Raw genomic sequence first — 15,315 nt, forward strand, 5'->3', positions numbered from 1 at the left:
ATAAACATTGATTGATTGATTGATGTGTATTTTATGATTAAAAAAATACATATAATGTATGCATTTTACAATAGTAAAACAAATATATATAACAAAAATGTATATGAAAAGCAGTTTACATGATAAAAATAATACATACAATAATAAAACATAAATATTATATAAATTATACATCCCATAAAGATTTTACAAACATAATACATACAATAGTACAAAATAATATGATATAAAAAAATTGACTTTACATATGGATTTGAAAATGATAAACATAATGTATTACATTTGTATTTTAAAATAATAATTAAAGATACATGTAATAATAAAACATATATACTTGATTATGATAAATATGGATGTGATAAAATATTGTATTACATCTGTATTTTACAATAATTAAAAAGATACATGTAATAAAACATATCACATGGTGTGTGGAAAGGGGGCGGAGCGTAGGAGGATGCATGTGTTCGGGCCCTCAGATGGTGTGTAGAAAGGGGGCGGAGCCAAGGAGGATGCATGTGTTTGGGCCCTTGGATGGTGTGTAGAAAGGGGGCGGAGCCAAGGAGGATGCATGTGTTTGGGCCCTCAGATGGTGTGTGGAAAGGGGGCGGAGCCAAGAAGGATGCATGTGTTCGGGCCCTCGGATGGTGTGTGGAAAGGGGGCGGGGCCAAGGAGGATGCATGTGTTTGGGCCCTCAGATGGTGTGTGGAAAGGGGGCGGAGCCAAGGAGGATGCATGTGTTCGGGCCCTCAGATGGTGTGTGGAAAGGGGGCGGAGCCAAGGAGTATGCATGTGTTCGGGCCCTCAGATGGTGTGTGGAAAGGGGGCGGAGCCAAGGAGGATGCATGTGTTTGGGCCCTCAGATGGTGTGTGGAAAGGGGGCGGAGCCAAGAAGGATGCATGTGTTTGGGCCCTCAGATGGTGTGTGGAAAGGGGGCGGAGCCAAGGAGGATGCATGTGTTTGGGCCCTAAGATGGTGTGTAGAAAGGGGGCGGAGCCAAGGAGGATGCATGTGTTTGGGCCCTAAGGTGGTGTGTAGAAAGGGGGCGGAGCCAAGGAGGATGCATGTGTTTGGGCCCTCAGATGGTGTGTGGAAAGGGGGCGGAGCCAAGGATGATGCATGTGTTTGGGCCCTCAGATGGTGTGTAGAAAGGGGGCGGAGCCAAGGAGGGTGCATGTGTTTGGGCCCTCAGATGGTGTGTAGAAAGGGGGCGGAGCCAAGGAGGGTGCATGTGTTTGGGCCCTCAGATGGTGTGTGGCAACGGGGCGGAGCCAGCAGGATGACCTTAGTGATGATGTGAGAAGAAGAGTTTCCAGGAGACAAGCATCTTAACGAGCGCATGCTTCCTGCTGGGCAATTAGGTGCGGCTAATTAACAAGACAAGTGTTTTCTGGGACGACCCTGAATGTTGCCGTGCGTCAGTCCACTCGCCTACTAATGACCGACGCCCACCTGTGACCTTACGGGACGGAGGACTCCTTTTAAAACGGTCAACTCCAACTTTGCACCGCAGAACATCAAAGTCGCTCCAAGGTACGTTCTCTCTCTCTCTTTTTATATATACACATATATATATACATATGTATATGCACATATATACATATGTATATGCACATATATACATATGTATATGCATTTATATATATACATATGTATATATATACATATGTATATATATATATATACATATGTATATATATATATACATATGTATATATACACACACACATACATATATACGCACATATATACATATTATGTATAATCTATATTTCTGACATATTTTTATGTTTTTCTTTTTGTTTCTGTTTTAATATTTCTGTGTTTTGATTTTCTATGACTTTTAAGTTTTATATTTCTGTTTTTCTTTGTATTTCTTCTGTGTGTTGTATTTCTGTGGCTTATAGTTTGTTTTTTTATGTTTTGATGTGTGTGTATAACTCGTATTTCTGTCATATTTATATTTGTTTTATTTATCAAATGTTTATGTATTTCTTTTTGTTTTGATGTATTTCTATATCTTTCCATCTGGTTTTATTTGTCATCTGTTTATGTATTTCTATGTTTTGTATTTCCATGTGTTGTGATGTATTCCTGTCCGGTACATAAGGAAAGTATTCACATGTTATGTTCCAGCCTCGATTCAAAATGGAATCATTTCATTTTCAATCAATCATCAATCAATGATTATTCATATAGCCCTAAATCACTAGTGTCTCAAAGGGCTGCACAAACCACAACGACATCGTCGGTAGAGCCCACATAAGAGCAGCAACATAGATGACGCATCAGAATCCATCGTTAGCAATAGATCATTAGTCATTTTTGCGAGGGCTGTCTCCGTGGAGTGATTTGCCCTGAAACCGGATTGAAAGGTTTCACATAGATTGTTAGATGCTAAGTGTTCATTTAGCTGATCTGCAACAATTTTTTTGAGGATTTTTGAAATAAAGGGAAGGTGAGACACCGGTCGGTAGTTTACCATGAGGTCAGGAACGAGGTTAGGTCTTTTAAGAAGAGGATGAATAACCGCTTTTTTGAATGCTAGGGGAACAGTGCCCGAGGAGAGTGATAAGTTTATAATATTTAGCACTAATGGACCTAATAATACAAAGAGCTCCTTGATCAGTTTCCCAGGAAGTGGGTCAAGTAAACATGTTGTCTGTTTTATTCCATTTACACGTTGTAACAATTCCTCTAATGTTATTTCCTCAAAACGAGAGAAACTATTTTGGAGGGCAGTATCCGCCGTATATACAATCGTGTCAGTGTTAATAGAACCCCGTTGTAGCTGGGACGCATTGTCTTTAATCTCCTTTCTAATAAGTTCAATTTTCTTACTAAAGAATTGCATAAAGTCATCAGCTGAGTGGGTTGAGCTACTGGAAGGAGTCCCTTGTTGGGTTAGCGATGCTACCGTACTAAACAAAAATTTAGGATCGTTTTTATTACGGTGGATGAGATTTGAGTAATAATTAGCTTTAGCTAAGGTAAGCATGCGTTTATAAGTTATTAAACCATCACTCCATGCTTGATGGTGCACCTCAAGTTTAGTCGTGCGCCATTTGCGTTCCAGCTTTCTACATAATAATTTCTGAGCTCTAGTTTCTTCTGTAAACCACGGGGTGCGCTTTTTTGGAGCCTTTTTTAAATTTAGCGGTGCTATGTTATCAATGGTTTGGTGCAGGGCGTCGTTAAAGTTGTTAGTGAGGTTATCAATAGAGCCCACATACTTTGGGAATGGTGCCATTACCGAGGGCAGTAGGTCAGCAAGAGTTGTCCTTGTGGCAGCATTAATATAGAATATAATATAATATATTAACGTTGCGGCGGCTATAGCAGTTATTATTATTATTATTAGTTTGACGAACAAGAGTCTGAACCTCGAATTTTCTAAGGTACTGATCGGACATTACTTTAGTATACGGGAGTATCATATTTTGTCCTCAAAGTTCTACACACAATACCCCATAATGACGAGGTAGCCAGGTCTCTTAGGAGTTTTCTTGCAAATGTGCAAAGTAAGGAGTCACATAAGTACTGACCATGTTTGCCTTGAAGATCATAGGTGATCTCAGGTACTTCCTGTTTCAACTGATCCTCCTTGAGGTGTTGCTGCAGCTTCAGTGGAGTCCACTTGTGGTCAATTCAGTTGGTTGGACATGATTTAATCCAAGGTCCCGCGTGGCAGAGCACAAACCAAGAAGGAAGTCCTATGAATTGTCTGTAGACCTCCGAGACAGGATGGTCTCCGGGCACACATCCGGAGAAGTGTACAGAAAACCTGAAGGTCCCAGTGAGCAGAGTGCTCCGCATCATCTGTACATGGATCCATACGTTGGACTCTTCTAGAACTTAGTGATTGGAGATTAATCAGAGAGGTGACCAAGACCATGGTCACTCTGTCACCCTAACCCCCACAATAAAGCATTGTGGTGTGGCCATGCAGGAACTGTTAGACTAGTCAGGATAGAGGGAAAGATGAATGCAGCAATGTACAGAGACATCCAAGCTGATGGAGCTTGAGAGGTGCTGCAAAGAGGAAAGAGAGAAAGTGCCCTTGGTCTACCAATCCAGACGTACCGCCTTTGATGTCCACGCAATGTTGCAGAGTCTTATCAACCATACAGCCCCACATCATCCAGAGCCTTAAGGAACTCCGGGCGGATCTCATCCACCCCCGGGGCCTTGCCACCGAGGAGCTTTTTAACTACCTCGGCAACCTCAGCCCCAGAAATAGGAGAGTCCACCACAGATTCCCCAGGAACTGCTTCCTCATAGGAAGACGTGTTGGTGGGATTGAGGAGGTCTTCGAAGTATTCCTTCCACCTATCCACAACACCTGCAGTAGAGGTCAGCAGAACACCATCCGCACCATACACGGTGTTGATAGTGCGCTGCTTGCCCTTCCTGAGGCCGCGGATGGTGGTCCGGAATCGCTTTGAATCCGCCCAGAAGTTGTTATCCATGGATTCCCCAAATTCCTCCCATGTCCAAGTTTTTCCTCCGCAACCGCTGAAGCTGCACACCACTTGGCCTGTCGGTACCTGTCCATTGCCTCCAGAGTCCTATGAGCCAAAAAGACCTGATAGGACTCTTTCTTCAGCTTAACGGCATCCCTCACCTTCTGGGATTGCCGCCACGACAGGCACCAACTACCTTGCGACCACAGCTCCAATCAGCCGCTTCAACAATAGAGGTGCGGAACATGGTCCACTCGGACTCGATGTCCAGCACCTCCCTTGTGACATGTTCAAAGTTCTTCCGGAGGTGGGAATTGAAACTTTGTCTGACAGGAGACTCTGCCAGACGTTCCCAGCAGACCCTCACAATGCGCTTGGGCCTGCCAGGTCTATCCGGCATCCTCCCCCACCATCGCAGCCAACTCACCACCAGGTGGTGATCGGTAGAAAGCTCCGCCCCTCTCTTCACCCGAGTGTCCAAAACATGAGGCCGCAAATCTGATGACACAACTACAAAGTCGATCATGGAACTGCGGCCTTGGGTGTCCTGGTGCCAAGTGCACATATGGACACCCTTATGTTTGAACATGGTGTTTGTTATGGACAATCTGGGACCAGCACAAAAGTCCAATAACAAAACAGCACTCGGGTTCAGATCCGGACGGCCATTCCTCCCAATCACGCCTCTCCAGGTTTCACTGTCGTTGCCAACGTGAGCGTTGAAGTCTCCCAGTAGGACAAGGGAATCACCCGGGGGAGCACTCTCCAGTACTCCCTCCAGTGTACCCAAAAAGGGTGGGTACTCTGAACTGCTGTTTGGTGCGTAAGCACAAACAGCAATAAGGACCCGTCCCCCCACCCGAAGGCGGAGGGAGGCTACCCTCTCGTCCACTGGGTTGAACTCCAACGTGCAGGCTTTGAGCCGGGGCGCAACAAGAATTGCCACCCCAGCCCGTCGCCTCTCACTGCCGGCAACGCCAGAGTGGAAGAGAGTCCAGTCCCTTTTGAGAGAACTGGTTCCAGAGCCCTTGCTGTGCGTCGAGGTGCGTCCGACTATATCCAGCCGGAACTTCTCTACCTCGCGCACTAGCTCAGGCTCCTTCCCCCCAGTGAGGTGACGTTCCACATCCCAAGAGCTAGCTTATGTAGCCCAGGATCAGACCGCCAAGTGCCCTGCCTTCAGCTTCCGCCCAGCCCACATTGCACCCGACCTCTTTGGCCCCTCCCATGAGTGGTGAGTCCATTGGAGGGGGGACCCACATTGCCTCTTCGGGCCGAGCCCCATGGGAACAGGCCTGGCCACCAGGCGCTCGCCATCCTGACCCACCTGCGGGCCTGGCTCCAGAGGGGGGCCCCAGTGACCCGCGTCCTGGGGAGAGAGGTCTGGGTCCTTGGATTGTTTTCTTCATATAAGTCTTGGAGCTGCTCTTTGTCTGATCCCTCACCTTGGACCTGTTTGCCTTGGGAGACCCTACCAGGGGGCATATAACCCCCTGGACAACATACCAGGGTCCCAATGATCCTGGGACAACTAGGGGGCATAGAACCCCCCGGACAACATACCAGGGTCCCAATGATACTGGGACAACCAGGGGGCATAGAACCCCCCCGGACAACATACCAGGGTCCCAATGATCCTGGGACAACCAGGGGGCATAGAACCCCCCCGGACAACATACCAGGGTCCCAATGATCCTGGGACAACCAGGGGGCATAGAACCCCCCCCCGGACAACATACCAGGGTCCCAATGATCCTGGGACAACCAGGGGGCATAGAACCCCCTGGACAACATACCAGGGTCCCAATGATCCTGGGACAACCAGGGGGCATAGAACCCCCCGGACAACATACCAGGGTCCCAATGATCCTGGGACAACCAGGGGGCATAGAACCCCCCGGACAACATACCAGGGTCCCAATGATCCTGGGACAACCAGGGGGCATAGAACCCCCCCCCCCGGACAACATACCAGGGTCCCAATGATCCTGGGACAACCAGGGGGCATAGAACCCCCCGGACAACATACCAGGGTCCCAATGATCCTGGGACCACCAGGGGGCATAGAACCCCCTGGACAACATACCAGGGTCCCAATGATCCTGGGACAACCAGGGGGCATAGAACCCCCCGGACAACATACCAGGGTCCCAATGATCCTGGGACAACCAGGGGGCATAGAACCCCCCGGACAACATACCAGGGTCCCAATGATCCTGGGACAACCAGGGGGCATAGAACCCCCCCCCCCCCCGGACAACATACCAGGGTCCCAATGATCCTGGGACAACCAGGGGGCATAGAACCCCCCGGACAACATACCAGGGTCCCAATGATCCTGGGACCACCAGGGGGCGTAGAACCCCCCGGACAACATAGCTCCTAGGGTCTTTGGGACATGCTAACTCCTCTACCTCAATAGGGTGGCAGCTCAGAGAGGAAACTGTAAATATTATTATTATTATTGTTATTTGTTTTCTTACTGTAAATGTTATTTTTCTGACTATAAATATTATTATTATGTTTCTTATATTATTATTACATGTTTGTGTTGTTGTTTACATATGTGATTTTGTACACATTTCTGTTGTTGTGTTTACAAATGTGATGTTTGTGTATGTCTGTGTTGTTGTGTTTAAATGTGTGATGTTTGTGTATGTTCGTGTTGTTGTGTTTAAATGTGTGATGTTTGTGTACGTTTGTGTTGTTGTGTTTACATGTGATATTTGTGTATGTTTGTGTTGTTGTGTTTAAATGTGTGATGTTTGTGTATGTTTGTGTTGTTGTGTTTACATGTGTGATATTTGTGTACGTTTGTGTTGTTGTGTTTACATGTGATATTTGTGTATGTTTGAGGTGTTGTGTTTACATATGTGATGTTTGTGTTGTTTACATATGTAATATTTGCGTTGTTTGAATATGTAATATTTGTGTATGTTTGTATGTTGTTGTTTACATATGTGATATTTTTGTTGTTGTTTACATGTGTGATATTTGTGTATGTTTGTATGTTGTTTACATGTGTGATATTTGTGTATGTCTGAGTTGTTGTGTTTACATGTACGATATGTGTGTGGTTTGAATATACATGTTTGTGTGTGTGTGTGTGTGTGTGTGTGTAGCTGATGTAATGTGTGAGTGTGTGTTGCAGACGTAATGTGTGTGTGTGTGTAGCTAATGCAATGTGATTGCGTGTAGCAGATATGTGTGTGTGTGTGTGTGTGTGTTGCAGATGTACTGTGTGTGTGTGTGAGAGTGTGTAGCTAATGCAATGTGATTGTGTGTAACAGCTGTGTGTGTGTGTGTTGCAGATGTAATTGTGTGTGTGTTGCTTATGTAATGTGTGTGTGTTGCAGATGTAATGTGTGTGTGTGTGTGCTGCAGATGTAATGTAGGGTGTGTGTGTGTGTGTGTGTGTGTGTGTGTGTGTGTGTGTGTGTGTGTGTTGCAGATGTAATGTAGGGTGTGTGTGTGTGTGTGTGTGTGTTGCAGATGTAATGTGTGTGTGTTGCAGATGTAATGTGTGTGTGTTGCAGATGTGATGTGTGTGTGTGTGTTGCAGATGTAATGTAGGGTGTGTGTGTGTGTGTTGCAGATGTAATGTGTGTGTGTGTTGCAGATGTAATGTGTGTGTGTGTTGCAGTTGTAATGTGTGTGTGTTGCAGTTGTAATGTGTGTGTGTTGCAGATGAGTGTGTGTGTGTAGCAGATGTAATGTGTGTGTGTGTATGTGTGTGTTGCAGATGTAATGTGTGTGTGTGTATGTGTGTTGCAGATGTAATGTGTGTGTGTTGCAGATGTAATGTGTGTGTGTTGCAGATGAGTGTGTGTGTGTGTGTAGCAGATGTAATGTGTGTGTGTGCGTGTGTTGCAGATGTAATGTGTGTGTGTGTGTAACAGATGTAATGTGTGTGTGTGTGTGTGTAGCAGATGTAATGTGGTGTGTGTGTAACAGATGTAATGTGTGTGTGTGTGTGTGTGTAACAGATGTAATGTGTTTGTGTGTGTGTGTGTAACAGATGTAATGTGTGTGTGTGTGTGTGTGTTGCAGATGTAATGTGTGTGTGTGTGTGTGTGTAACAGATGTAATGTGTGTGTGTGTGTGTGTAGCAGATGTAATGTGGTGTGTGTGTGTGTGTGTGTGTAACAGTTGTAATGTGTGTGTGTGTAACAGATGTAATGTGTGTGTGTGTAACAGATGTAATGTGTTTGTGTGTGTGTGTGTAACAGATGTAATGTGTGTGTGTGTGTAACATATGTAATGTGTGTGTGTGTAGCAGATGTAATGTGGTGTGTGTGTGTAACAGATGTAATGTGTTTGTGTGTGTGTGTGTAACAGATGTAATGTGTTTGTGTGTGTGTGTGTAACAGATGTAATGTGTGTGTGTGTGTGTGTGTAACAGATGTAATGTGTGTGTGTAGCAGATGTAATGTGGTGTGTGTGTGTGTGTGTAACAGATGTAATGTGTGTGTGTGTAACAGATGTAGTGTGTGTGTGTGTAACAGATGTAATGTGTTTGTGTGTGTGTAACAGATGTAATGTGTGTGTGTGTTGCAGATGTAATGTGTGTGTGTGTGTAACAGATGTAATGTGTGTGTGTGTGTGTGTAGCAGATGTAATGTGGTGTGTGTGTGTGTGTAACAAATGTAATGTGTGTGTGTGTAACAGATGTAATGTGTGTGTGTGTGTAACAGATGTAATGTGTGTGTGTGTGTGTGTGTTGCAGATGTAATGTTTGTGTGTGTAACAGATGTAGTGTGTGTGTGTGTAACAGATGTAATGTGTGTGTGTGTGTAACAGATGTAATGTGTGTGTGTGTGTGTGTGTAACAGATGTAATGTGTGTGTGTGTTGCAGATGTAATGTGTGTGCGTGTGTAACAGATGTAATGTGTGTGTGTGTGTAGCAGATGTAATGTGGTGTGTGTGTGTGTAACAGATGTAATGTGTGTGTGTAACAGATGTAATGTGTGTGTGTGTGTGTGTAACAGATGTAATGTGTTTGTGTGTGTGTGTGTGTGTAACAGATGTAATGTGTGTGTTGCAGATGTAATGTTTGTGTGTGTGTGTAACAGATGTAATGTGTGTGTGTGTGTGTGTGTAACAGATGTAATATGTGTGTGTGTGCGTGTAGCAGATGTAATGTGTTTGTGTGTGTGTGTAACAGATGTAATGTGTGTGTGTGTGTGTAACAGATGTAATGTGTGTGTGTGTGTTGCAGATGTAATGTTTGTGTGTATGTGTAACAGATGTAATGTGGTGTGTGTGTGTGTAACAGATGTAATGTGTGTGTAACAGATGTAATGTGTGTGTGTGTGTTGCAGATGTGGGCGGGTCAGCATCCCGGCAGCTCGCCCTTCACCCTGCTCTCCCTAACTCTCCTCTTCCAAGCCCCGCCCACGGTGACATCACACCCTCGGCCGCCCTACCAGGTGATGTCGGGGCCGGGGCGCCTCCACGCCCCCCACAGGAGTCCCTGGGCGTGGCCGCAGGAGCAGCGGCTGGAGGCGGCGTCCTTGGATGAGGAGCACGTGTTGGTGCGTGTGCGGCAGGCGGGGGAAGACGGCGAGGGCGTGCGCTCCGGCGGCCCGCTGACCTCCATGGTGGGCGGGCTGCAGAGTGTCAGCCGGGAGAAGGGCGGCTTCGGCTTCCGCTTCGGCAGGAAGAGATGGACCAATGAGGCCTGGAGGGGGCGGGGCTAAAGTCCCATGGACTCTTCTTCTTTGCACAGCCGTGACATGAAACCATGGCAACCATCACTTCAATGGAATAAATAAATACATACCACCTGTCACTGATTGTTGTTTCTTTACACCTGTCACTGATTGTTGTTGTTTCTTTACACCTGTCACTGATTGTTGTTGTTTCTTTACACCTGTCACTGATTGTTGTTGTTTCTTTACACCTGTCACTGATTGTTGTTGTTTCTTTACACCTGTCACTGATTGTTGTTTCTTTACACCTGTCACTGATTGTTGTTGTTTCTTTACACCTGTCACTGATTGTTGTTGTTTCTTTACACCTGTCACTGATTGTTGTTTCTTTACACCTGTCACTGATTGTTGTTGTTTCTTTACACCTGTCACTGATTGTTGTTGTTTCTTTACACCTGTCACTGATTGTTGTTTCTTTACACCTGTCACTGATTGTTGTTTCTTTACACCTGTCACTGATTGTTGTTGTTTCTTTACACCTGTCACTGATTGTTGTTTCTTTACACCTGTCACTGATTGTTGTTTCTTTACACCTGTCACTGATTGTTGTTGTTTCTTTACACCTGTCACTGATTGTTGTTGTTTCTTTACACCTGTCACTGATTGTTGTTGTTTCTTTACACCTGTCACTGATTGTTGTTGTTTCTTTACACCTGTCACTGATTGTTGTTGTTTCTTTACACCTGTCACTGATTGTTGTTTCTTTACACCTGTCACTGATTGTTGTTGTTTCTTTACACCTGTCACTGATTGTTGTTGTTTCTTTACACCTGTCACTGATTGTTGTTTCTTTACACCTGTCACTGATTGTTGTTGTTTCTTTACACCTGTCACTGATTGTTGTTGTTTCTTTACACCTGTCACTGATTGTTGTTTCTTTACACCTGTCACTGATTGTTGTTTCTTTACACCTGTCACTGATTGTTGTTGTTTCTTTACACCTGTCACTGATTGTTGTTTCTTTACACCTGTCACTGATTGTTGTTTCTTTACACCTGTCACTGATTGTTGTTGTTTCTTTACACCTGTCACTGATTGTTGTTGTTTCTTTACACCTGTCACTGATTGTTGTTTCTTTACACCTGTCACTGATTGTTGTTGTTTCTTTACACCTGTCACTGATTGTTGTTTCTTTACACCTGTCACAGATTGTTGTTGTTTCTTTACACCTGTCACTGATTGTTTTTTCTTTACACCTGTCACTGATTGTTGTTGTTTGTTTACACCTGTCACTGATTGTTGTTTCTTTACACCTGTCACCGATTGTTGTTTCTTTACACCTGTCACCGATTGTTGTTTCTTTACACCTGTCACCGATTGTTGTTTGTTTACACCTGTCACTGATTGTTGTTGTTTCTTTACACCTGTCACTGATTGTTGTTTCTTTACACCTGTCAATGATTGTTGTTTCTTTACACCTGTCACTGATTGTTGTTTGTTTACACCTGTCACTGATTGTTGTTTCTTTACACCTGTCACTGATTGTTGATTCTTTACACCTGTCACTGATTGTTGTTGTTTCTTTACACCTGTCACTGATTGTTGTTTCTTTACACCTGTCACTGATTGTTGTTGTTTGTTTACACCTGTCACTGATTGTTGTTTCTTTACAACTGTCACTGATTGTTGTTTCTTTACAACTGTCACTGATTGTTGTTTCTTTACACCTGTCACTGATTGTTGTTTTTTGTTTACACCTGTCACCGATTGTTGTTTCTTTACACCTGTCACTGATTGTTGTTTCTTTACACCTGTCACTGATTGTTGTTTCTTTACACCTGTCACTGATTATTTTCTACTGGTGTCAGTGATTGTTGTTTGTTTACACCTGTCACTGATTGTTGTTTCTTTACACCTGTCACTGATTGTTGTTTGTTTACACCTGTCAGTGATTGTTGTTTGTTTACACCTGTCACTGATTGTTGTTTGTTTACACCTGTCACTGATTGTTGTTTATTTACACCTGTCACTGATTGTTGTTGTTTGTTTACACCTGTCACTGATTGTTGTTGTTTGTTTACACCTGTCACTGATTGTTGTTTCTTTACACCTGTCACTGATTGTTGTTGTTTGTTTACACATGTCACTGATGTTTCTTTGCACCTGTCACTGATTGTTGTTTCTTTACACCTGTCACTGATTGTTGTTGTTTCTTTACACCTGTCACTGATTGTTGTTGTTTCTTTACACCTGTCACTGATTGTTGTTTCTTTACACCTGTCACTGATTGTTGTTGTTTCTTTACACCTGTCACTGATTGTTGTTGTTTCTTTACACCTGTCACTGATTGTTGTTTCTTTACACCTGTCACTGATTGTTGTTGTTTCTTTACACCTGTCACTGATTGTTGTTGTTTCTTTACACCTGTCACTGATTGTTGTTTCTTTACACCTGTCACTGATTGTTGTTTCTTTACACCTGTCACTGATTGTTGTTGTTTCTTTACACCTGTCACTGATTGTTGTTTCTTTACACCTGTCACTGATTGTTGTTTCTTTACACCTGTCACTGATTGTTGTTGTTTCTTTACACCTGTCACTGATTGTTGTTGTTTCTTTACACCTGTCACTGATTGTTGTTTCTTTACACCTGTCACTGATTGTTGTTGTTTCTTTACACCTGTCACTGATTGTTGTTTCTTTACACCTGTCACAGATTGTTGTTGTTTCTTTACACCTGTCACTGATTGTTTTTTCTTTACACCTGTCACTGATTGTTGTTGTTTGTTTACACCTGTCACTGATTGTTGTTTCTTTACACCTGTCACCGATTGTTGTTTCTTTACACCTGTCACCGATTGTTGTTTCTTTACACCTGTCACCGATTGTTGTTTGTTTACACCTGTCACTGATTGTTGTTGTTTCTTTACACCTGTCACTGATTGTTGTTTCTTTACACCTGTCAATGATTGTTGTTTCTTTACACCTGTCACTGATTGTTGTTTGTTTACACCTGTCACTGATTGTTGTTTCTTTACACCTGTCACTGATTGTTGATTCTTTACACCTGTCACTGATTGTTGTTGTTTCTTTACACCTGTCACTGATTGTTGTTTCTTTACACCTGTCACTGATTGTTGTTGTTTGTTTACACCTGTCACTGATTGTTGTTTCTTTACAACTGTCACTGATTGTTGTTTCTTTACAACTGTCACTGATTGTTGTTTCTTTACACCTGTCACTGATTGTTGTTTTTTGTTTACACCTGTCACCGATTGTTGTTTCTTTACACCTGTCACTGATTGTTGTTTCTTTACACCTGTCACTGATTGTTGTTTCTTTACACCTGTCACTGATTATTTTCTACTGGTGTCAGTGATTGTTGTTTGTTTACACCTGTCACTGATTGTTGTTTCTTTACACCTGTCACTGATTGTTGTTTGTTTACACCTGTCAGTGATTGTTGTTTGTTTACACCTGTCACTGATTGTTGTTTGTTTACACCTGTCACTGATTGTTGTTTATTTACACCTGTCACTGATTGTTGTTGTTTGTTTACACCTGTCACTGATTGTTGTTGTTTGTTTACACCTGTCACTGATTGTTGTTTCTTTACACCTGTCACTGATTGTTGTTGTTTGTTTACACATGTCACTGATGTTTCTTTGCACCTGTCACTGATTGTTGTTTCTTTACACCTGTCACTGATTGTTGTTTTTTTACACCTGTCACTGATTGTTGTTTCTTTACACCTGTCACTGATTGTTGTTGTTTGTTTACACCTGTCACTGATTGTTGTTTCTTTACAACTGTCACTGATTGTTGTTTCTTTACAACTGTCACTGATTGTTGTTTCTTTACACCTGTCACTGATTGTTGTTTTTTGTTTACACCTGTCACCGATTGTTGTTTCTTTACACCTGTCACTGATTGTTGTTTCTTTACACCTGTCACTGATTGTTGTTTCTTTACACCTGTCACTGATTATTTTCTACTGGTGTCAGTGATTGTTGTTTGTTTACACCTGTCACTGATTGTTGTTTCTTTACACCTGTCACTGATTGTTGTTTGTTTACACCTGTCAGTGATTGTTGTTTGTTTACACCTGTCACTGATTGATGTTTGTTTACACCTGTCACTGATTGTTGTTTATTTACACCTGTCACTGATTGTTGTTGTTTGTTTACACCTGTCACTGATTGTTGTTGTTTGTTTACACCTGTCACTGATTGTTGTTTCTTTACACCTGTCACTGATTGTTGTTGTTTGTTTACACCTGTTACTGATTGTTGTTTCTTTACAACTGTCACTGATTGTTGTTTCTTTACAACTGTCACTGATTGTTGTTTTTTTACACCTGTCACTGATTGTTGTTGTTTGTTTACACCTGTCACTGATTGTTGTTTCTTTACAACTTTCACTGATTGTTGTTTCTTTACACCTGTCACTGATTGTTGTTTTTTGTTTACACCTGTCACCGATTGTTGTTTCTTTACACCTGTCACTGATTGTTGTTTCTTTACACCTGTCACTGATTGTTGTTTCTTTACACCTGTCACCGATTGTTGTTTCTTTACACCTGTCACCGATTGTTGTTTCTTTACACCTTTCACTGATTGTTGTTTCTTTACACCTGTCACTGATTGTTGTTTCTTTACACCTGTCACCGATTGTTGTTTCTTTACACCTGTCACCGATTGTTGTTTGTTTACACCTGTCACTGATTGTTGTTTCTTTACACCTGTCACTGATTGTTGTTTGTTTACACCTGTCAGTGATTGTTTTTTGTTTACACCTGTCACTGATTGTTGTTTTTTTACACCTGTCACTGATTGTTGTTTGTTTACACCTGTCACTGATTATTTTCTACAGGTGTCAGTGATTGTTGAGTACGGGTGTCACTGGCAGTTGTTTGTTTACCAGTGGGACTAAATGCTGTTTATTTACAGTTGTGACTGAATGTCGTTTTGAAAAAGGTCTGACTGGATGTTGTTGTCAACAAGGTGTGAGTGAATGTTGTTGTTGAACAGGTGTGACAGGTACAACAACTTGAAGTTTGGAAGACAGAAAGTGGTGATGCGTTCAAGACCGGCTGCAAGTGTCGGACAAGAAGCCACCTTGTTTTGCTTATTAGACGACAAGGTGGATTATTGATGTGAAAGTGCTGCAATCCTTGTTGTGTCATTAGCTGCGTCGCTG

General features: G+C 42.9%; 1 protein-coding gene across 1 annotated transcript; it reads left to right on the forward strand.

The window, feature by feature from the left end:
• The first annotated feature begins 298 nt into the window (after nt 1-298).
• qrfp (pyroglutamylated RFamide peptide) lies at nt 299-10,228 on the forward strand. The gene is made up of 2 exons (XM_061896479.1): nt 299-1,535; nt 9,788-10,228. The coding sequence occupies exon 2, from the start codon at nt 9,788-9,790 to the stop codon at nt 10,163-10,165; it is 378 nt and encodes a 125-aa protein (XP_061752463.1). The 5' UTR covers nt 299-1,535; the 3' UTR covers nt 10,166-10,228.
• The last annotated feature ends 5,087 nt before the right edge of the window (nt 10,229-15,315 follow it).

This window comes from Nerophis ophidion, linkage group LG04, assembly GCF_033978795.1.
Source record: "Nerophis ophidion isolate RoL-2023_Sa linkage group LG04, RoL_Noph_v1.0, whole genome shotgun sequence".
In the NCBI taxonomy this organism is placed as follows: domain Eukaryota; kingdom Metazoa; phylum Chordata; class Actinopteri; order Syngnathiformes; family Syngnathidae; genus Nerophis; species Nerophis ophidion.

Bases quoted from the DNA above. Each gene is read 5' to 3' on its own strand.
- qrfp (XM_061896479.1), top strand. From the start codon at position 9,788: ATGTGGGCGGGTCAGCATCCCGGCAGCTCGCCCTTCACCCTGCTCTCC.